At 36.6% G+C, this 25418-nt stretch overlaps 1 protein-coding gene across 8 annotated transcripts in view; it reads right to left on the reverse strand.

Annotated features, from left to right (window-relative positions):
- Positions 1-25418, reverse strand: part of Ube3d (ubiquitin protein ligase E3D) — a 134967-nt gene that overhangs the window by 32288 nt on the left and 77261 nt on the right. Inside the window, exon 10 of one of the 8 annotated variants that reach the window (XM_063233155.1) lies at positions 1-25319. This exon is cut by the window's left edge and continues 12643 nt beyond it. The exons of the other annotated variants lie outside the window; for them this stretch is intronic. Within the exon in view, the coding sequence (XP_063089225.1) occupies positions 25185-25319 (135 nt within the window). The 3' untranslated portion in view covers positions 1-25184. The remainder of the gene's footprint in view (positions 25320-25418) is intronic. 8 annotated transcript variants of the gene reach the window in all.

Here is a 25418-nt window from a genome sequence, read left to right on the forward strand (position 1 = left end):
TTTACTTTGCCTGTGCTCGAGCTTTTCAGTTCACCTCAGTGTGACTTCCACACTTGAATATAAAATGGGGTGGAATCCAGGGATTAAGAACATCATATAGTTGGAATCATAAAAGTCTTTTCAGAACTTTTTGTTCCACTTAGTAATACGCATTTAAGCTTTCTCTGCCTTTTCTTAGTGTGAAAACTCATTTCTTTGAGCACTGAATCATTTTCTGGTTGACCCATAATTTATTGATTCTTTCACCTACTGACAGCATTTTAGTTGCTTCCAAATTCTGGAAATTCTGAATAAAGCTACTATAAACATCTCTGTGCAGTTCATAAGTTTCAAATATCTTTGTATAAACATGAATGCAAGAAGCTCAACTGCTGAATTGTACAGTAGTGGAGTAATACATTAAGTTTTGTAATGAACTGCCAAGCTGTCTTCCAAAGTGGCTGCACTGTCTCACATTCTCATCAGCAACAAATGAGCACGCCTATTGTTCCCAACTTTACTGGTATCTGGTATTTTCAGTGTTCTGGATTACAGCCATTCTCATAAGCATGCATTTCATTTTGCATTTCGCTGTTGACCTGTGATATGGAGCAACTCTACACGTTTATTTGCAAACTATGTATTTCTTTAATGAGATGTCTAGTAAGGTCTTTGGCCCATTTTAAATTAGGTTATTTTTTTTACTGTCAGGTTTTAAAAGTTCTTTGTATATTGTGGTTATCAGTCCTCTATCAGTATGTGCTTTGCAAATAATTTCTCCCAGTATGTAGCTTTTCCTTCTCTACAATGTGTTTTATACAGCAGAAAGTTTTAATTTTAATGAAGTCCAGCTTATCAATTCCTTCTTTCATAGGTCATGCCAATGGCACTGTATCTAAGTCATTGCCAAACTACAAGTCATCTAGATTTTCTCTATGTTATCATCTAGAAGTTTAGGAAGAGTTAATAATGTTTTCTAGGTGCTTAATTGCTTAATAGTCTGTGAAGCATTCTGAGTTAATATTTGCAAAGAGTATAAAGTTTTTGTCTAGAATAACCTTTTTTCTTTGTGGCTGTTCAGCTGTTTCAGCACCATTTGTTGAAAACTGTATTTTCTCCACTGCATTACCTCTGTCAAAGATTAGTTAACCGTATTTATGTTAGCGTGTTTCTGGCCTTTTTATCATGTTCTACTGATTTACTTGCCTATTCTTTCACTAACAGTACACTGTCTTGATTACTATAGCTTTTGAAGTTGGGTAGTGTAACTCTACTGACTTTTTTCTTTTCCTTCAATACTGAGTTGGCTAATCTGGGTCTTTCCCTTCTCCATATAAGCTTTAGAGTCAATGTGCTGATGTCCACAAAATTATTTCCTGGGGTTTTTGTTGAAATTACATTGAATCTATAGATCCATTTATGGAAAATATCTTTACAATGTAGGTCTTCTGTGAATATAGAGTATATCTCCATTTATTTAGCTTTTTAATCTAATCAGAGTTCTGCAATTTTTCTCAGAGTGTACACATATTCTATTTATATAAAAGTATTTTATTTTGAATAATGCCAATTTAAGTGGTATTAATTTCAAACCTCACTGTGCAAATTGCTGGTATATGGTAATGCACTTGGCTTTTGCATATTAATCTCATACCTTGCAACCTTGCCATACTTATACCATAAGATTTTATTATTGTTGTTGATTCCTTAGTATTTTCTACATAGACATGGCATCTGTGAACAAAGACATGACATTCTCAAGAGGCAAAATTATGATGACAGTAAAGACATCAGTAGTTGATAAGGGTGGAGGGGGAGCAAAAGGATGAAAAACAAGCACAGTGCATTGTTAGGGCCACGAAACCACTCTGTATTTATAAGAATAGCGGGTTCATGCCTTTATACAGTTGATCATCTGCACAGAATCTACAACATACAGAGTGAACCTTAATGTAAAGTTTAGACTCTGGGTGGTAATGATGTGTCAGTTTAGGTTCATTAAGTGTAACAAATGCGTCACTCTGATGTCAGTGTTATAAAGGGAGAGGTTATGCATATGAAGGCAAAGATTATATGGGAACACTTCGTACCTGCTTGTCATTTTTTTCCCTATGAAGCTAGAACTGTTATAAAAGCTAAGCCTATTTTTTAAAAAAGCGAAGAAGAATGTAAAATTTGGCCAGATACTAAAATGGATCCTGGGAGTCACACAAATGAGTGACTTTTATAAAAGCAAATTCTTATCAACTGCTAAAAAAACCCAAAACAAGTCAACAAATTTCTCAAGGACACATGAGAACATTATTAATGATGAGACATGTATCAGAAAAGCAGAACAAGCAATAATATGAGATTTTAAAAATACTTTTCAACTATATCCTGATTTCTGTAATCAGCTTTTATATTGCAAATTGCTACTTCATCATGGTAAACTTGCAAATATACTGAGAAACTTAAAAAATTCTTTCAACACCTGTTTTAGGGACACCAAACACCTTATATTGGCCCTCTTTGCACATTTAGAAAACAACATTCATTTGTCAAGTCTGCTTAAATTTTAAAACATGACTGCATTCAGTGATCATTTTATTTCGCAGAGCAGAAAGAAGCACAAGGGAGTTTCTTAATGTTGGTCTCATTATATTTCCAATTATTTCAATTATTTCAGATTATGCATAAGGCAATGTTTCCTCTGACAAAATGCTGGATAAAGATATCCCTGGGAATTCAAATTGCAGCAGCCTTTTACATATGGTAAATTATGTTCTTGGGAGAAAAAAAGCTGCAAGTGCAGTGATATAATATGAATATGATTGTCTTCTGGAAATATTCTTATAGCAAAGGCTTCTATAACTAAACCTAGTTCCAATTTTATATGTAAGTGACTAGAAACATCTTATTTAATCAACCATTCTGCATTATTTCAAATATAGTTCCAAAAGGAAAATATACTAACCAAAATAATAAACTACGCTGTCTTATTTTGTACTATAATTACACAATACCTGAGACTGGGTTATTCATAAAGAACAGAGATTTATTTTTTCCAGTTCTCAAGGTTGAGAATTTCAAGGTTGAAGGGCTCCACATGTGGCTAGAGTGTTCCTTCTGTATCACAAAATGGCTAAGGGAATAACACAGAGAAGAATATAAAGAGAGCCAGTCATTCAGGAACATACTCCCTTAAAACCTAGCCTGCTTCCACAATAATGACATTACTCCTTATGGCCTAATCACCTCTTAAAGGTCCTACCTCTCAATACCTTTGGAAATTATGTAACAATCCATTTCTTTTTGGCAGGGGGTTAACTCAATTTCACATGCCTACCTTGACTCTTGCTTGACTTTATGATGAAAATTCAAGAATGAGGAAATGATACCACCGAAATCATAGAAATAACAAATCTTTCTTTAGGAAAAGTGTATCTGTCCAGTTCACAAGCCAATAAACCCTCTAAAGGACCTCCTTGTATTACAGCAGTGGGTCTTCAATAGCTATGTTTGTTTGGCATAACTGAGGGACAATAAAAGAAATTAAGTAAAAAGGGGACAAGGAAAGCTTTTATCAGTTCTAAGGACTGATAAAAGGCTGTCTATATCTGTATTCCATACATTTACTCTCTATGCTTATGACCATGTATTTCAGAGATCCAAGGCACAGTTTACACTCTTCTCATATACTAATGTACTACCTGTACAAGCCAGACTGGCCAACACTGTATTACCCTCAAGATTAAGAAGGGCAAGGGAAGATTTTTTTCTTTTTGATTTTTGACAGGGTCTCACTATGTAATTCAGGCTCAACTTGAACTCACCAGGTAGCCAAGGCTGTCCTCTAACTCATGGTGATCCTCCTGCCTCACCTCCTGAGTGTTGGAATTATAGGTGTGTATCACCATGCCCAGCTTGTAAAGAGACAATTTTTCACAGGGACATAGAGGCTAGACCTGCAGGTGCCCAATATGTAACTAAAAGCAGGATAAAGCTTAGTATCTCTGCCTTCACTTCACATATATTATTACCTTGAAATTCTGGATCAGATTCCTGCTTGAATCTGCACATAGGCATGCTAATTATTCGAGGAACATCCATATTGCAACGTTTATTGGCAGTAAAGGTACCTAGACTATGTCAACACCCTTCAAGACTGAAGACATCATGATAAGAATAAAGTCATTTTCAAGGTTTACAGGACTACGCAATTGCCAGCTTTCACAAAGACCACTTTCAGACTCTTTTGGCATAATGCTTTGAAGTCTTCAATCTACTGTTACCTTATATTCCAGAAAAGCAGACATTTATAGATCAACCATGTGACCACCTCCTCTAACACAGAAACAATTACTTCATGATGAGAATTGAAGCAACCCCCATTCTGAGTAGGGACAATCATTTCATGGGAAATGAATTGCACCTTAATTTATAAAGATGACTCTGGAGCTACGAAATCAGGACTGATTTTGACTAACTAGTCCTCAGACCACCTAATACCCGACAAAACTGGTCTAATTTCTTTGTGAGCAACTCATTCTGAAACTGCTTAATCACATTAAACTAGAATCTTTTTCTGTTCTCTAATAAACCTTTCTAGGCTCACACTACATGTACTGAAAGTCAGTCTCAGGAGAAACTACTTGGCAGGCAGAATTGAAGTCCCCATTTCCTCTTTGAGGGACCTCTTCAGACCCTGTCCAGTGACACAATCAACATATGACAGGATAAATCCTGACCTATCAGAATTCTATCTTACTTTGGAATTGAGACTTTTGAAGAGGAAAGGCCCACTTACCTGATTTTTGAAAATTTCACATTTTTATTCAGCTTTTTTTACAGAAAAATGAGATATGATTTAAAAGCCAGAGATTTTTTTTTGTCTTTTTCCTTTTTATCAGTACCAGGGATCGAACTCATGACTGCCTGCTTGTAAGGCAGGCGCTTATACCGCTGAGCTAAATCCCCAGCCCCAAAGCCAGAGATTTTTGATCTTAAGATTTCAGCTCCTCGATACTATCACCTATACTTTGAACCTCAATGTTAAAGCAACGTCTTCAAGATGAAAGAAATCAAAACTTACTCTCCAACAGGTTCTAGATATCCTTCCTCAGAGTGAGAGTTCACAACACCAAGCTTCTATAGAAGCATTAAATAAATTAAATAATTAAATTTTTGTATTTTAAATAATTAAATAAATTAATTAAATAATTAAATTACTTAATTAAAATAAAATGTTTTTGATACATGATTACATAATTATGTTATGTATTAATAATACACAATACTTGTTATATATTACAAAGACATACCAACTATAAAAATACATCCAGAAAATAAAAGGAAATGATTTTCAAACTCAAAAATAATTAATCACTGGACATACAGATACACTAGATACAGATATAGATAGATACATAATTCATGAACATGATTCTTTCCACAATCCTAGTCACAAACTGAGTCAGACGAGAACTGAATCAAAATGAAAAGACAAGTTCAACACTGACCTATGTGATTTGGTTTTTGTCCAGTTTAATTTCCAACAGGAAAAGTGGAGAGAAATGAGTTTGTAAACCAACTTACCATTATAAATATTTGTTTACATGTACATATATTAAATATACATACACTTTCCACTTATTCATAGAGATGCAGATACTATCTCACACATTAGAGAAGTAAAATGATCTGCAATTGGTGTGATGGCTTCTTGTTTCGTAGCCCAGCTGCCCCTAACCCTTCAGTGGAGCCTGGCTACCCTCCACTGCCTCTCTTCCCTAGTTGGAACAGGTATATTTCCATTCTTAGGGCCATGAAGACAAGCTCTCTCTAGTCTCTCACCTTTTGTGGAACATTTTAATTTTATTTTTATTTTCTTGGTATGTTACCTAATACAGATGGTCCCAACTTATGACAGATCTACTTGTGATTTTCAGCTTTATGATAGTGCAAAAATGATACATATTCAGTAAAAAATGTTTCGAATTTTGCTCTTTTCCCAGGCTAGCAGTATGTGGCACAATACTCTTGGGCACCTCCAGGGAATCGCAGCTCCTAGTGAGGCACATCATCAAGGCAGGAAACAACCAATATTCTATAACATAATGTGCTGTGAAGCTATGGTATTCAGTAAGTTAGGTGTACTAAATGTATTTTGACAAACTATTTTTAACATAATGGGATCGTCAGGATTGATGGTCAAGAGGCATCTGCATTTTAAAACGTTTTATTTTGAAATAATTTTAGACTCAGAAAAGTTGCAAAAATAGCACAGTATTTCTACATGTCTCTCATTCATTGTTATGGCTTGTGTTTAGATGCCGCTCCTCTCCCCTGCAAAGCTTATGTGGTCATAGGTGGGGCTTTTTCAGAGGTGGCTGGATCTAAAGTGTGTGGCTGATTTCATAATGCAATGCTAGGATTAAGGATGGGTGATTACTAAATCAGTCTACTGATTGGCTTGGCACTGCCCTAATCCCAGTAGCTTGGATACAATATCAGAGACAGAAAGAAGCTTATCTTGCCCCCTTGCTTGCTTTGCTGCCTTCTGCCCACCATGAACTGTTTCCCTTTCTAATGTTTGTCTGCCAAGCTGTCCTGTCTTGGAGTCAGCCAACTATGGGCTGAAACTCTATGAACTGTGACCTAAATAAATCTTTCCTCTCTTTTCTTAGCAATGAAGAAAATAACTAAGACATTCACTTAACCCTAATATTAACATCTTACACAATCACAGGACAACTGTCAAAACCCAGAAATTAATGCTGGTAAACCACAGACTTTATTCAAATGTTGTCAGTTTTTCTATTATTTCTCATTTGTTATACTTAGATCTACAATTCATTTGGAGTTTCTTCTTGCATATAATGTGATATATAGAGCCAGTTTTTTTTCTCCAAATGACTACACAAGTATTTACAGCATTGTTATTCATAATAGCCAAAAAGTAAAACCAAATTAGTCCATCAATTAATAAATAAACAGCAGTATACCCATACAATGAAATACTTGTTCATCAATAAAGGAATGAAGCATTGATACATGCTATAAGATAGACAATACCTGAAAATATTGTGTTAAGTAAAATTGCCACACACAAAGGACTACCTTATCATCTTTTGTTTCAATGTCTCCTTTCCCCTTGTAGTTGTTTAACAGAATTTGCAAATAATGTGGTGCTAGAGCCTTTTTCTTTCTTGTTTTATCAGTAAACTGAGAGAACTATGGCTTCTGGCTTTAAAGGGCCCTTTTTGTCATGTTTAATGCTTTTCAGCTTAAATTCTACATTATTTCATGTCAAGGTTGCCACCACATTTCTCTTGTAGTTTGTACTGTTATGGAGTACTTATCTTACCATTTATTTTTGTATTTCTGAATCACAATTATAGTCACAGGTAAATATACATGTGTACTTAAGTTTTATCTTGCAGTCCAAACTGCTAACTTTTATGTGTTATTCCATAAATCATGTCCATAAATATTTAATGTTATGAACGCTATGCTTGGTCACTGATCTGATATTTTATAATTTAAAAATATTGCTTATGTTGCTTTTCAGAGATGTATATACATTGATATTTAGGAAGGCTTCTAATTTTACTCTTATTACTTATACACTTCCATTTTTAAAATGTGTTTTAGCTATTTACCATTTGAAGTATTGGGGTTATTGGATGGGAGGTTGGTAATATTTTTTATCACCTATCCCTGTCCTATACAATAATGCATATTTTCTATTTTCATATTTTGATATCCCTTCATCTGTTTTTAAATTTGTATTATGTCTACTTTTTCCCCACATATAACATTTTTACATCACTGTTCTTGTTCATTTTTTTCTAGCCTGATATGTATATTTATATATTTTAAAGGGTATCATTAGTATCAGTCCTGTGATGAAGACTTCCCAGTTATTACATGAAATTTTTCTACTATAGCAGTCAGTGTATCTTTTCTATAAAGAATCAGACAGTAACTTATTTGAGATTCCAAGGCCCACATGGACCAGGCTGCACTTGCAACTGAACTATGCCACAGTAGAACAAATGCAGCCACATATACCGCATGGCTTTGGCTTTATGCCATTAAAATTTCACTTATAAAAGCAGGTGTCAGGCCACAGTTTTCTGTTTAGTCTGGAACACTCTTCAGAAAGAGCTATAAGTCTAGAATCCTCCAGTTGTAAGTAAGATAAAAACTGCTTGAAGGACAGCTTGTCTGGATATAAAAATCCCAACATAGCTTTCTTGTTCTGAAGTTTCTTTCTTCTTTAATTTCTTCTCCCTGCTCTGCCCCCGCACTTCCTTCATCCCTGTTTCTTATGTGCTCCTGTGTACACACATGCTGTCCCACTGTAGCATCCTCCACTAGAAAGGTGCATTTATTACAATTAATGAATTCCCATTGGCATGTCATTATTACCCCAAGTCTATAATTTTTACCAGAGGTCACCATTATAGTATCATTTAGAGTACTCTTACTGGAAACCATGGTTTTGAAAGATTGTCCCATTAAATGATGTCTAGGTAATTTTTTAAAATTGTGATTTTTCCTTTAAAGAGTGCCTGTCTCTTTAAGTGGCACATCTGTTCCAACATAGCTTGAGGCTCTTTGAGCGGTAAGACTTTAAATTCCTTCTCTATATTCTATGCTCTCATCTGCTTGGTCCTTTCCAGTATTTTAAAATGTAGGTTTGACTTAATCTTTCTGATAACTATGCCAAATCACTTATAGGTACCATCACTAGCCTATCCCTTGTATTTCCAGTTTTTCCTGCTCTTTGAGCCATTGCCTCCATAAAGCCTGGTAGTGAAGATGAGGCAGAAGGGTGAGAAATTAAGCATTGCGATTTTAAGCTTTTCTTCCCATTTGCCCACACCTACTTGCATTTTTAATATTAAGTCTAATAAAAGTAATGCGAAGGGTGTGGTTCTCTGTCAAATTTTCATAGTTGTTTTGTGTTGATTTCAGAGGCTGATTAGTACCATAGCTGTGCCCAGAAATGTGTATGGAGTATTTTTAGACTTCAGAGGATGTACCAGAGGATGCAAGGAAAGAGGAATACAAATTTGCAATTAAAAAATGGCAGATTAAAGAAGCAACACAGGGCTTTAGCTGCTAACCAGAATGTGAAAATACAAGAGGGAAGAATCTTTAATTTTCAAATATCTAGAGTGTATTTCAGACTGACTTCTCTTTAAGATTCTTGCACAGTTTTTTGCTTTGTTTTTGAGGTATTTTGAGGTCTTGTTTTTATTTACTAAATGATAAAAAAGCAACATCTTTATAGTACAACTGTGTAGACCATGAACATTGTGAAAAGACAGTGATAAGCATCTGAAAGACAAAGTCACATAAACTCTTTTTTAACCAGAGCAAATTTAGTTCGGATAAATTTTATAAAGTACCTAAATATCAAAGGATAAGTTCTAGTCTAGATACCATCACCAGGTTAAACAAAATAAAACAGAATAAAACCAAAGTTAAAAAAAAAAACACACCTCAAAAATCCAGTGAATGATGAGCAGGTTTATTGTTGTTAAGCACAATTTACTTTTTATTTCATGCAACTCTATAAGTAAAATAAAAACAAAGCCATAGTCCATTTACCTGTAGGAAGTACTGTAATTGGTGACTGGAATCCCTGGCAACATTTAGCAAGCACTAAAGCTTTAGGATGTTTAACACTATTATGACTTAAGATATTATATTCCTCCATTGTACCACACACCCAACCTGAACATCCTTATTGTACAGATAGAGAATAATGGTAAAATGCTAGGCCAATTATATTGATTACATAAATGTTTACATTCTGCCATTTTTATTTACAAAATGCTTTCACAGACAGGAAGCACAGTTGTACAGTTATTTTAGTTCTTCTGTAGATGTGAAAACTATCGTAAAATCATAAGAAGCAAAAGATAACACTAAAAGTCCTTGCTTCTTCAAATAAAAGGCAATAACAGACAAAATATGAAAAGAGAAATCAAGTTACAGGGATACTCAAAAAGTAGCTAAGCACATTGAACCAGAAGCACAAAATATGGAGACAGAGCTGAAATCTTGGGCCTTTCAGATAGCACTGATATTCAAGATTAAGCTCTGGAACAGAAAAGGGAAGGGAGTTTGGATGCTAACTCTCTGATGTTCATAAAAAGAAAACAAAAAACAAAACAAAACAAGTCTCTATCTCTAGAAAAATAGGAAGCTTTGGACTCAATCTTCTGCTGATTCAGTGAGCGATCTGCAGGGAACCAGGTTTCACCATAAACACGCACTATTTTGGACTTTATATTTGACTAGAGGCCTAGAGAGGTGGGGTGAAGTAGCTGCAAAACCATCAAAACGTGAGGCAAAAGGTGGGAAGGGTAGAGGAGAAAAAGAATTTAAAGAGAGTTTTCAAACGCAAACTCCAAAGTACATGAAGCAATATAACTATAAATCTGATAGCCCCAAAATTAAACGCTCCAGCTTTTTAATTAAAAGCTGTTAAAAAACAGAACAAGGTAAAAACAAATAAATGAATGAATTAAAAACGAACATAAAAACAAAACAGGCTGGGTATTTAGGTCAGTGGCATAAGTGCCTGCCTGGCAAGTGGAAGGTCATGAGTTCGATCTCCAATGCCCCTCCAAAAAACCCTCAAAAATCCTTAAAAGAAGATTATGCTTCATATCACCGGAAAGATTTTTAAAAATTTAATACTTTGGAAATAAAAAAAAAATCCAGTGAAATAAAACAAAGATGAGGATAAAATCTAGAATGAGTAAACCAGAAGATGCAGAAATGCAGTTGAGATATGAATGAATCTGTGCGTATATGTAATTTATAAGTTATATCTAAACACACAGAGGCAAGAAGAATTGGACACTATATAGCAGTGCCTAATAGAAAGTTCAGAAGAAGGAAGTGGGGAGAAGAAGATAAGGGAAACTTAATATATAATAGCTGGCAGTTTTCTGCTAGCACTACTTAAAGATGTAAGTCCTCAGATGGAGTATTTTCACAGTACTATGTATAATAAATCTACACTTACATGTAGCTATAGAAGTATAGTTCATCAAGCATGGAGATAAAATCGTATAAGCCAACAGGGAAAAAAAGAGACAGTTTATCATCAGAGGAATATCAAATAGTCTTACAACAGCTATCTTAGATGGCAGAAGGCAGTGAGCGATAGACCTTCAAACTGAAAAGGAGTCTAAGATCTGCTCTTCACTTCCCATCATTCAGGGCTGAACAAAATGAAGGGACCTCTAGACATACAAAGATAAGAGGGCTTTCCTTTACAGACTGTCAATGAAGGAAACACTAAAGGATATAAGATGCAAAAACAAAATAAACAACAACAACAACAAAAAAACCCCACAAAGCCCGACGACTGATGTACACGAGGTAAGGAATATAAAAATATTTAAAAATAATAACTAGTTTTTGTGCTTTCAAGGGAAGTAAGTATGAGAAGTCACAGAAATGGGGAAAAGTGGAAAGAGATAGTGAAATGTTACTAGGTAATTCAACAATTGTAGGATTTCTGCCTGTTTGAAAAATGATAAAGATTATAAACAAGGCTGTCTTTTAATACATAAGAAAACTAAACGTAATTGCTTCCAAGCTAGCAAAGAAATTTTAAAGCAAAGAATGAACTACAGAGACAAGAAGTAAGAAAGAAGATAAAATATGGTAGCCAAGGTATGTAATTCTGCCTTGTTTCCCCCAACCATGGTAGATATAAGTCCAACTACATTAGTAATGAAAATAAACATAAACAGATTTAGCCCACCTATTTAAAACAAAAATACCAAGGACACACCTGCTTTAGTGCACTGATTTCTGCTAAAAACACTGCCATATTTGGAGAACTTGGTGATAAAAGAAACTAATGGTTCAAACAGACAATGTCTCAAACGTTTACTGCCTTTACAAATGATGTTTGAGTTGAAGTTAAGTAAGAAGGAAACCTTATTAATTTAAGACTAGCAGAAAGTGAACAAGAAACACTGGGACTATGCATAAATATAATCTTTCATGAAGAGCTGCATTTTGCTTTAAAAGGTGTATACTAGCATGACTCCACTAACAAGCTATTCTAATTTCGTCTGCGTTATGTTACCACAGCATCATACAATACACCAGGACCCTGCGCATGGTACAGATTAATCTACTATTCTGAACTACAGAAAGTAACTGCTGATGCTAACTGTACGAAGCCTATGAAGCTGCAGAAATACCTCTCTGCTGCCTCCTCAAGATCACTTGTCTATGACCATCATCCCAGATATCTAATCTAATCACTAAAAAGCAATCTGCTGATCTCTAAGGATAGGAATATGAAATGATAGTTTTATTTTAAGTTAACTTAGTGCATAAGCTCTTACCCTGCTATGGCTCCTACAATGAGCAGAATTTAGAATCAATCAGTTTTAGAATGAGAGGAATGAAAAAAAGAGGGATCTAGACAAGGTAGTAACTTAAGATTAGTTGCTGCTGGACAGCTGTCTGTGTCTCATGCAATATCCAGATTCCGTGTGTCCTGAAGAAAGAACTGAGCAGGACACAGAAGTAGTCAAAAAGGCAAGATTTATGAAAGGGAAAATACACTCACAGAGCAGGTGTGGGTTGATGAGAAAACTCAAGAAAGAGACATTGATTTAAAAGAAACCCACTCATTTTAGGTTTGAGATTAAAGTACACTTGGGAGAGTTCCAAGTGGGCAGCACCCAGAGATGGCAACTGTCAGTAATGAAAGCACACCCACAGGAATGGAATGTGGGCAGAGCCCAGAGGCGGCAGCTGTAGTGAGTCTCACAATGGGCTTGTCTTTTTTTTCCCTAGAATTTGGGGAGAAATCACAGGGGGAAACTACTCGGCTTTTTTTCAATTAACTGTAAATCTCCATTCTTGTGTCAAGAGGGGAAATTTCTAAACTTATATGGGCCAAGTCAGACCAGCCTGGCTGTCAAAATCTTAATGTGAACACTACAATGACGATAGGATTATTCTTGGTTACGTTGGTTACAGCACATGCTCCTCAGGCAAAGAACAGAACAATATTTTTGGGCTCATCTCAGAATATGAATAGCAGTAAGAATGGTGAGGGTATAATATGGTTTATAAATTTCCCTCCAAAGCCTCATGTGCTCATCATGGGACTATTGGGAAGTGACTGGATCAGGGGGTGTGAAATCTGTCAGTTCACTGAGCTTATAACTAATATGGTTAGAGGAGGGGGTTACTGGAAGCGTGGCCTGGCAAGGTACACTTAGCTCCCTCTCTCCTCCCTTGATCTCTCTCCTTTCTATCGAAATGATCCTCTGCCTAAGGCCCTTCATTGGAGCCAGCAGATTGTGAACTGAAACCTATACAAACTGTGAGTCAAAATAAATCTTTCCTCCTTTAAAATCTCTGGGCTACAACATTAGGTTACAAAAACATGCACCATACTTTCCTAATGAAAATCTATACTTCAGCATTATAGTAGCTGGCTATGCATCTCAGTAGCTGTGCCTGGGGGAAACAAGAAGCAATATGGGTGTTTACTGTCTTTGTATGATGAACATCAAGATGTGTACACATATGCAAAAGTATCAAACCAGTATTTTTACCCATATAATGTTCCTGGTAATATTTTCTGCATATGTTTCCTTGAGCACCAGGGGTTGTAAAATATACCATGCCATCATCTGTTATGTAAACATATGTTGTACCATAATGGGTGTGGGTGTGGCTAACAGCAGCTGAGCCTGGGAGAAGCAGAAACCCATCTGTGCATTCATCCACTTCATAGAATAATGGCAAGGTGTATACATAAGCTCCAGAGCAGCAACAGGTGTACACTTCAAATCTGTTCATGTAGAAAAGTTTTCTTTCAATTTTTCTGGTAAAAGTAGCCCAGTTCAATATGATGGCACATGAAAAACCAGATTTGGAAGTTTTGGAGGTTAAAAATGACTCATCAAGAGAGGTGAGAAGACTGGCCTGCCACACAGGAAAGGAAAGCTAAGCTCAGGTGCTGTGTTAGTGAGAAGTATGCATGGAAATGCAGCTGTCATGCGTGAAGACTGCCTTGGGTGTCACAACTGAAGCCAAGATTATTTTTGTTGTAGAGTTCTATTGTTATTTTCATTGTAGTTCACATAGGAATGTATTCCTGATGTGAAAATGTTGATGTATTCTAAATGTGCAGTATATATTAAGAATTTAATATTTAACTCTATTAATATTTCATGTTCCTGGTAAGTGTACATTGTATAACATAATAAGAACTTCCTGACAAAACAGCAAGATCAGAGAGATGTCAACTATATCCTACAAAAGCCAGGAAAACAAAACAAACATGCTGTCAGTGTAAGCAATATGTGTGTATGGAACATGCTATTGTCATGTATGCAGATAGTCTTAAGTGTGATAATTGAAGTAAAGATTATTTTTGTTGGAGAGTTCTATTGGTATTTTCATTGTAGTTCACAAAGGAGCTTATTTTCTGCTGTGATGTTTTAGACTTTGTACACCAAAAAACAGTCAATGTTGAAAATTTTGATGTTTTATAAGCTCAATACATATTAAAAATTCAATACTTTATTTTTGATATTTTTCCTGTTAAGTATTTATTGTTTACTATAAAAATCTCATAAAATTAACAATTCATCAATAGAAATATTCTAATGAATAAACATGAGTATTATACACCCACAATGACGCACCGTTAACACAAAATATTATGTGCTGGGATACTGTGTTCAGCGATGAAAAAGAAACTAAGAGAGGGTAAGGACCATATTTCCCAGACTCATGTCAGTATGCGAAGGAAATATGATAGCAGGATATTTCTGTGTTCTCCAGGAGCCAGCAGCATTCTGCTTGCTGTGAGCCTAAAACCAGGGGTGGACTGGCTACACCATCTACTTTCTACCTCACTGTCACATTGGTTACTGGTCTCAGGACAACCAAAGAGCCTAAACCTTTTCCATCTCCACTCCAGGGCTTACTCTATGGCGTCACTGATGAGCTATCCAAGAACAAGGACCCAAAGGACAATAAAATATCATCAGTCATGATCCTCGTGATTCCTACAGCCTAGTCTCTCAACATCTTTTGTGTTCTAAATCTGCTCATTTTGCTAAAGCAATCAGTCATTACAGGGAGGGCTCATGAGAAGTTCTCAGTTGAGGCTTAGAATAGTTTCACCTTCCAATCTATCATCCCCTTGAAGGCTGGCGTCCTTCCCAGACTGTTTCCCCCTCGGCCAGAAAGGCTCCTGAGAACAATACAGCAGCTCCTTCCATGAACAGAAGGAGTTCAGTCACTTCAATCTTGTTACTACTTTATTTTCAACAACAGAAATATAACTTTAGCTGCCTTTTCAAGGAAGTAACACCCATTACCTGGGAGCCACTTGGCTGAACACAGCCAGTGTCAGGGGCAGAATGAAGTCCTCTGGTTAGGGTTATCAGCCACTCACATCTATATGCTCACTTCCCCCTTCCCACCCCAATATGGGAGGCTTGGTGACCCAGAAAAGGCCTTATTCAAGTCTCATAATGTCACAAATCATCGTTTCACTGTGTCTGGGTTCGCAAGAGCTTTTTATATTAAGGAAGGGAGAGGAGAGGAAATACAATGATAACTCACACTTGCTTTATCCTTCCCTCTATACCCAAGTGTTCTCCTTTCCCTGTAGAAACTGAACCGGACCCAGTTTCCTGGTGTCAATACCTGCATATTCTGTCCACTCTTCTGGTGCTAATATCTGCATGTTCTGTCCATTCTACTACAGAGCAGTAATAGATCATGTCCTCAGCCTGAAATAATTTGGAGAAATAATTTGTCTCTAAAAGAAAGAAATTTCTGACTTAATTCTTGATGACCCTCCTGCCTCAGCCACCTGAGTCTGAGATTACAGACACATGCCATCACACCCAGAAACTCCTTAGTTCTAATGCTCCATCTGCCGTACTGGCTGCTATGGAAGACACTCACATTTTAGATATCTTTTGCTGATTAAGGATATTTATAAATAAAATATAAACACAAAATCATTAGGAAATTTCTAAGCCACAAATGTTTCAGTGCTGACCAGGATCTACAGTCAAAAAGCAAGAGTGAAACTAAAAGTGGAAGCTACCTAAAGAAGGGCAGAGAAGGAAAAAGAAGGAAGGAGAAAGAGCTGCCAGGAGACAGTTCAAGTTTCTCTGACAGGCAGTCCATCTGATGGTGCGCTCCTTTACCGTCTCTGCATGCAAAGATGACTCAGGTCCACAGCCAGAGCCAACAGCACCCAAGCTTCACATTCTTAATTTATTGTGGTTGTTAAGGAGGTCTCACAACATAAACTCCTTCTCTTATAACATGTATACACACACACACACACACACACACTCCCATCATGCGCAGGCTTGTGCATATACGTGCTCTTCCCACATGCATTACACAAACACAATCTAGCTTTATCTATGTTCCTTATCTATGCTTTTTCAATAACACTTTTAACATGTTTGTTCAGAAGAAATAAGGACCTATTTCTTTTAGAGACTAGATTTATATTATTCAGCCTTGGTGCATAAATCAGAGACAAATTAGAATAAACAAATTAACTCTCTGTGTCTATACTTTTAACTCAACTCCTTTATGGCCCAGATAAAGAAGTCAAGACCCACAGACCTTACCTGACTATACCAGTGCCACAAAGTCACTGGGTGTCGAATACACCTCAAGTGTCCTGCATTACTCCGAGCAGCTGCCCCCACCACCAGACATGCTGTGAGAAGGAAGAAAAGGGCTACAGAGAATAAATATTCCCAAGGGGAGACAAAGGGTGCTGGATGTTGACCCTGAATGGCAGAAAGATGAGTTACTGAGGTAACTAGTACGTGCATTCTAGAAAACACTGAGTGTCACATGAGTAAATACTGTATTTTCTCCCTAAGGTAAGAAATGGTGAGAGTACATACAATACAAAATCCTCAATAAATACAGTGGAAAGGGTAAGAATCTTCTCAAAGGAGAAAAACTAAAATATTTCAGGGAAAAGAAAAAATATCTGAATTTGCATAAACACACTTAGGATAGCTAAGATGATTGTGCTACAAATTCTATAAGTTCATAGAACAAAGCAATTAACATTCACAGGATTGGAACAATTTTGCATGTTTGTGTCAAGTGACCTGAGGAGCTCTTGAAGATCACTATGTAAAATATCAATCTTAGTTCTGTTCTTACCACCATGTTTTGAAGGCCTGTATTGTTATTGTTTGGGGCTCTTTGCTATTGTTATTTATTTGTCTTTTTTGTTCCTTTTTCTAGTAATCTGGGTTCTTTTTTTGTTTTGTTTTTTCCTCTAATGTAGAAAGGATAGATAACATGTAGAGGCTTATACATGCTTCTTTAGAACTTCTCCTAAAGAGTTTATGAGAATTGATTATATTACGTGTGATAAAATGAACAGATATTTTGAAGAAAAAGAGACACTATGGCATCCATTGCTGATTTTGTATCATCATGCTGTGAAATCCCATAATGCTTCTCTTCTTTGTTCAGAGTGATTTTAGTGTGTTTTATATTGTCTAATTTCAACATACATGAAGGGATGGACAGCTATTTTGAAGAGAACAAGAGACACTATGGCAGCCATTTAATGTTCATATTGTTTGGTTTTGAATTACGCTATTCTGATGAGTTTTCTACTATACTGTTTTGTATGAATTCACTGTGTGTGAAGACATAGACAACCATATAGAAGAAAACAAGAGACATCATGATAGCCATTGTAGATCTCTTGTCTTATTTTGAAATCTGTGTCACTTAAATTGCTTTCTTCTGATCTGCTTTGTTCTGTTTTGCTCTGTTTAGTTTTACCCTTTTAAAAGAATTAAATTAAATTTTAAAAAAAGAAAGCACTGAGTGTAAAAGAGCAGAAATTAGGGCAGAAGAAAATAGGAGAAGCTGGGCATAGCAGTGAATGCCTGTAATCCCAGCACTCGGGAGGCTAAGGCAGGAGGAGGTCCTTGCATTTAAGGCCAGTCTATACTCAGTGGCAAGATCCTGTCTTACCAATAACAACATAAAACCAGAGAAGAAAAACACAAACTTCATGACAATGATTCAACAGTCAGGGACCACGTTAAGGAACAGTGAAGAGGAAAATAAACTATTGGAACTAGTGACAAGGTCTGTCACTATGAAAATAAATTTTTCATTTTGATACAGTATCTTCTATTATGATATAAGTATTTCTTACAGTCTGGCTCTTGCTCTTCCTGTGCCAATGCAAGCTATGTGGGCCCTGTGAGGAATAACAAGAGCCCAAGTCACCCTTGCCGGGAGCCACCCTGCAAGCGGGATGGGAGACAAGAACACACTCCCCATTCAGGACAGACTGAGTTGATAGCAGCTGAGGTACACAAACAACTTAATAGTTGAACTGTCTGACTGATTTTGTAGGCCTAAGGCCAGTGGTCTGAGCATCTATAAAGAGGATAAGAATATGCAATATAGCAAATATGGTAGCAAATATGGTAGGTTTCTGTCTACCTTGTTTTTGAAATCCAATATTGTTCCCACTGCTTTGTTTTGTTCCATTCATTGTTTGGTTTTATTCAATATTTGCGTTGACTGGTTTTATTCTGTTCTGTTTTGTTTGACTTTATTATGTCTGATAGTGTGGGCCACAATTTTGAAGAGAATAAAAGGTAACCAATGTTGATTTCTTATTATCCTGTTTAGAAGTCCTGTATCACTTTCACTGTTTTATTTTATTGGCTTTATTTTGTTTGGTTTTATTCTCTTTAAAAAATACACCAATTTTCTACTGTAAGTATATATTTCTTTGAGAACTAGGAAGAAAAAGTCAATTTATAAAAAACAAACAAAATAAGAGCCCTAATTAGTCGGCTACAATTCATTCCTGCTTTTGTCAACAAGGCCTCCATTGGACCTCCTCTACCACATGCTACAAGAAGGGCTGGGTAATGGCCAGCTTTGCCTATAACCTCAGCACCTCGGCAGGGACAGAAATGCCTGAAGAGCAGGGTGTGTGGTGGAACCTGGGAAGCTGCATGAAGAAAGCAGGTGAACGTCCACTTAGCTTACCCTTCTACCTGTCTTTGTCCTTCCTGCCTGCTCTCAGGTACGGCAAAACAGTAGAGCCCACTATGAAAGGAGGCAGAAGGGACAACAGAGAAGAGAACAGTGTTTAGCTGATTCTTGCTTATTTCCTCAACCCACAAAATGTCCTGAAAAACAAAAAGGAAGGATGACAGCAGCCTTATTCACACTCAAATTCTCAGAAATCTGTTTTGAGAAGAGATTGAAAATAGAACGGTAACCACTACCTTTTGAGATGAGGTTCCCTAAATATAATGACTAGCACCCAACTCCTAATTATCTTGGCCCACAGTGGACAAAGACTTACCAGGAAAGAAAGAAGGTAACTCAATTGGGGACCTGAGGATACCAACATCTTTGTCAGCTTCCTGAGATGCTCATGCGAATGACCACAAGATCAGAACAGAGGTGTATTCTGGCAAGTGTCTGCTCATCTTTGAGCAGGTCCATCTGCCACTTTATTACTTCTGAAGCAGCCCTTAATTACTAGACACATGGAATTGCTTCGTTTCCCTCTCCATACATTCTCATCTAATAAAAGGACCTTAATATATAAAGTCCTCAAAGCTCTTGACAGTCTCTGGGAAAGCTGGCTTGATTCCAGAAGATAAGCAGAGTAAAGAACAGAACACAGGTAGTAACTAGCCTTAGCATCTTCAGTAAGGCCAATGTTAGATTAAAATACACATGCGCATATGCACACATGCATGTGCACATGTGTCTATATTAAAAGTTCTAAAAGAGAATTACTTTAAAGTGTCAGTGCTTACTCCCATTGATATTTTCTTCATATTTTTCTAATTTTTCATTTTTATTAAATAGGTATTATTTTTTATAATCAGGGGAAATGTTATTTAAAAAATTAAAATGGCTATAGTTTACTCAAAAATGAGCATGGCTTGTAATGGTCAGATGAGGACATTTATACAGTACAAAAGTATATAGATAAAAAGGGAGAAAAGGCTTTTGTTTCTTTCTTTAGCCTACTGTTGCCATTTATGTGTAAATTCCCAAGTCTCCTTTAGATTTCCAGTGTATACTGTGGTTACACCAATTTGCATTTTTGCACCCATCTACCAATCCACTATTTATTAACCACTTTTTACATTCAGGCACTAAGTTCTGTTGATATAATATTGAGCAAAAATAGACGTTTCCCCTTTTAAATCATCATACATTTCAGTAGAGGAAAAAGACAAATAAGTAAATGAACATAATCATTTCAATAGTGAAAAGTACTTTACAAAGGTTAGATTATAAAGTATTGATGATAGGGAGAAAGGGATAAGGGAGTCAAATTAGATCTTTTGTGGGCAGACACATCTGAGTAGAGACCTGAAATACAGGAGGAGCCAGGCATGAAAGACGTGGTGCACAAAGTAATAGTCAGAAGCAGTTTCTACTCCAGAGGGAGAATTAAGGCCAGTCAGTGAGACTGGAGTAACCGGAATGAGAGGGGGAAAGTGTAAGAGATGAGGTCAGAAGAGGCAGGGTGGAAGCTGTCCCCTCTTACAGGCCAACGTAAAGAATTTGGATTTTATTTTCATTGCAATGCAAGGCCATGGCAGAATTTCAAGAAGGGAGTGATGTAAGGAATAATTAAATCCATCCTGTTCTTGGAACCATACAACTATAGTAAGTAAGTATGTGCTTAGCAATATGTCAGTATTCTCAACTAAATCCTACATTGTTTGCTGAAAATCACACTAGGGATATTATGGTACTGCAACAGAATAGAAGCTAAAAGTATGACACTATCACCAAAAGATATCCCTGTTGGCCTGAAAGAAATGTTACAGCATAATTTAAGAAGGCAGAATTTCATATATGTTAATAACGCTCATTAATAAGATAAACCCTTTCCTTTGGGATTTAGCAGTGATAATTCAAGCAGGAGTGTTATCTGAATCCTAAAATAACAGTTTTACAGAAAGAGAAGTGCTGCTCACAGTGACTGTCTCAGTCTGGAAAGTAAGAGAATTGGAAATGTAAAGATGATATCTGTAACAAATGTCATTCTACTATTTTACAGCTCCTGCCAAAATAGCTTTAAAGAATATAGGCATGAAAGCAAGTTTCTAATTAAAAATAAATCTCAAATGTGGACAAATTTAGTGGCCCCACTCCCTTAGATTATAATAAATGATTAAGTAGATGTTACAAAGATGAAAAGGCGAGCCTCCCTTTCCAAGTCTGACAGACACCTTCTACATTTTCACTGATCCTTTATCTGAAGTGAAGATCTACACAGAAAAGCCAATTCTTGGAATGTTCCTGATAAGAATACATCTTTTCAGGGGTAATGGTAGGACAAAATTTCAGTAGATACTATTCATAGGATTCTGTCAGGTTTCTCTGTACCTTTGAAGTCAGGTAAGTGTATGTGTTCCTGACAATAACATTCAGCAAACAGAATGAAATCAGATGAAACATAATCACTGAGAGGAACATTTAGCAATTAAAACCCAGATGACTCTCAGAGCTCTTCTAAGTAAAAACGATGAGAACGTCCTAAAACCACCAATAGCAAGCCAGGCTTTCATGTACCTTGTTACATGGGACCAAGATGACATCCTAAACAGAGAAAAGACCCCCTCTGTCTCCTGGAGAAGAAATACAGATTGGTCTGCCTTTCAACTCTCTCATACTTGGTTTAGATTTTTCTTTTACTTTTAATCTTTTAAGACTTATGTTCTAGTTACTATGCATTAAAATTGTTCCCGATATGTCACACATAGAAGACTGTTCTGTTTCTCCCAATATATCACAAAATTCTAGGAATCAATCATTTCTATTGCTGCTCACTCACTGGCAATATAAAAATTTCAAACAGTACATGAGAGAGGGAGAAAATAAAAACGTCACTCATCTTCACTCCCCCAACATGATCACTGCTAAGTAAGTTTCTTAAAAGTCACTCCATAAAAGTTCGTGGTCATGCACACGCACCATCATTGGAACTCTCCTGCAGGTAACCATCATAGGTGGGAAGAAGCAGCCAGACCAGATCCCACATGCACATGGGCTGCCATCAGGATTCTCCAGCAGGTAGCCAGTGTAAGCCAGGAGAACCAGCCAGCTAAGCCTTGGAAAAGCATAAATGTCTAGAGAAGCCCACCTGCACCCCACTGTCTCCTGGGGAACCTGAGTTAGGAGAAACCCAGGTGCCTAGCCCACCCCCACTACACTGTGGATGGGAAGCCAACGTGGAAAGCACCTGGGACCCCACAACTCACTTGTCCAGAGGAACCCAGGAAAATGCCAAGACGAAGGAGCAAAAGGCAATCTCTGGCCTCCAGCCCAAACAGAACAAGTCCAGGAGACATGGACATGGAAGAAAGTGGAAGTCACACATCTGAAATTTCTGGGATGATGGCAACTGAAGTAAAGAAACTACTTCATGAAGTTTGAAAGAAATCAGATCAGAAATAATACATCAAGTAAAACAAAAAATGACAAACATAATAAAACGGTTGCTGAGCTCATCTAAAGAAGACATAGATTTACAAAAAAAGAGGAGCATAGGAGAGTGAAGGAAATCTTGCAAAAACAACACATAGAAGAATTGGAATGCATGAAACGGACTCAGAGATACCCAGGAAATTAAAAACTCCATTGAAAGCTGGCGAAACTTCTTGAAAAGAAACTGAAGATAGACTTTCAGACCTTGAAGACAGGACCGCAGCACAAAAAGAAAGATCTCTTAAAAATAACAAGGAATCAGGAAATGACAATTCAACAGCTACAAAATAAAATAAAGAAAAACAGTTTAAGAATGACAGGTGTCACCAAAAGAAGCAGGAGTAAATAGAAATGACAGAGACTATTTACAGAAGTAATAGCTGTGAACTTCCCAAGCATGGGAAAAGGATCTGACATACAGATAAATGAGGCATACAGCATTCCAACTATACATGACCAAAATAAATCCTCCAGACATGTAATAATCAAGATTCCAGAAATTCAGCATAATAACAGAATATTAAAAGCTGTTAAAGACAAATCACCTATAAAGGAAAACACATCAGAATCATGATACACTTTTCAACACAAATTATCTAGTTAAGAAGAGCTTGGAGTGAAGTATTTCAAGTCCTGAAAGAAAACAACTTCCAACCCAGACTGATCTACTCTGCAAAACTATCTTTCAAAACTAATGGAGAAATACGATACTTCCCTAACAAAGCACAACTGAAGGAATTCATGACTACCTAACCAACCCTACAAAGAGTACTGAAGGGTATTCTAGAGAGAGATAAAAATGACCAGAGTCCCAGGAACAGCAGCAAAGTGGGTCACCAAGCAGGGCAGACAATTGAATGAAGGGGAAAAGTAGGGAGCCAACAATAGGAAAAAAGCATGACAGACATGAACCAGTGCATATTGGCTGTAACCATTAATGTAGACAGCCTCGATTCACTAATAAAAAGAAACAGGCAGAATGGATCAAGATACAAGATTCATCAATATACAGAATACAAGAAACACATTAACTCAAAAAGAAATTCACTGATTGACAAATCAAAGGAGAGAAAACAACAAAGTGACAGGGAACCAGAAAAAAGCAGGGATAGCTTACCCATTAATTGCAGAATAGATAAGAAAGATATAGCATTTTTATACAATGGAAAGCTACTCAGCTATAAATAAGGATAATCTCGAGGCTCTTATAGGTAATTGGATGCAACCTGTGCTCATACTCTTGGGTGAAATGCTTTGGAATCACATAGGTGAACATCAATGTTACCGCTCTTGTAAAAAAACTGAAGGAGCTAGTGGCAACCAAAATGTACAATAGATATTGTGAAATTAAAAGGGGAACAAATGTCTAAAAAGGGAAGGTAGTAGCTACTGTTAACTCTCTATTTTGTTTTAAAGTCCTGTATCATTTTATTGTTTTGTTTTGATTGGTCTTATCCTGTTTTGTTTTATTTGATTTTATTATATCTGATGACATGGGCAGCTATTTTGAAGATAACAAGATATCGTGTGGTAGCCATTGTTGATTTCCTATTATCTTGTTTTGAAATCTTGTATCACTTGCAGTTTTGTTCTGATTGGTTTTATTCTGCTCTATTTTATTTTTTTTTTAGGTGTGATGATATAGACAGTTTTGAAGATAACAAGAGGCATCATGGCAGACATTGTTTCCTATTATCTTGTTTTGAAGTCTTGAATTGCTTTCACTGTATTGTTTTGATTGGCTTTATTCTGTTTTATTGTTTGGTTTTATTCTCTTAAAAAGAATTAGTAGTCACATATAATCTCTAATGTTATTCAAAACTTAGAAGCAACATGTTACAGAATTTTAAATGATTTCTAGTTCAAACATTATACAAATAAAAGAGTATACATCACGGCAAAAAAAAAAAAAAAAAAGGTGGGGAGTGTGTAGACATAACGAGTATATACAACCTGCCTTTGTCCATATTCACTCACTTTCTACATCTTCCCCAGTACTGCAGACGGAGCAACCCTGGGTCAGGGGTCTGGTGAGACCAATTTGGTCGGTAGCGCACAAGGTGTTCCCTGGCCAACACATTCCATCTCTCTGGACCTGTTTCCTCTCCTACAAATGAGGATGTGTTCTATATGACCCCTGTGAGAGTAAGTTTTAAACTGCAGAGTAGCAACAAATACAAATACTGCCACAGCCAAGGACAAATATTGCATCAGTGAACAAAGCTCAGAAGAAAAAGCAAATCACAAAGACAACCTAACAGATTTACACATGAATATGGATATAAATGAGATTAGAGCAGCTGTTTCTTAATTTTCTAAGATACAGTTTGTAAGAAAATCTGTTTTTTGTTTTAACATGTAACAGAGTTACGTCAAGTAATATGTACTGTTCCTGATAGTATTTTAAGATATACTAGCAACCTTCCAGAAGCAAAACCAACACGTTTCTTAATTTCTCAGGAATGCATGTGGTCTTCCCTCTATCATTTAAATACTTGTATTTTTCCATTATCCTAAGTCATACATGTGTTTAATTATCTTCAGTAGCTGCAGGGCCACAACTTAAGCATTAATTAACATCTTAATTCTCATTTGCCACCACGTGTGACAATTAGCTGTCTACAGGGAGAGAATCTTCCTGTTGATCAGTTTACATCAGCAGCACTGAGTTGTACCAGTAGTACAATTAAACATCTAGGGTGGGGAGTTCTGAGAGAAAAGTTGAGAGGAGACAGGGAAATAGTGCTGGGAACAGGAAGGACATCATCCAGGTTGCAAAGCTGGGAGAGAGAAGTGGTGTATATAAGTATCTTTATTAGATCTTCTTGCCATTTCTCTCACAGGCCAGTAAGACAGAAGTTGAGAGATCAAGCCCAGGA

Source organism: Cavia porcellus, unplaced genomic scaffold (genome assembly GCF_034190915.1).
Source record: "Cavia porcellus strain 051 isolate PalLab524CR breed Dunkin Hartley unplaced genomic scaffold, mCavPor4.1 scaffold_22, whole genome shotgun sequence".
Lineage (NCBI taxonomy): Eukaryota > Metazoa > Chordata > Mammalia > Rodentia > Caviidae > Cavia > Cavia porcellus.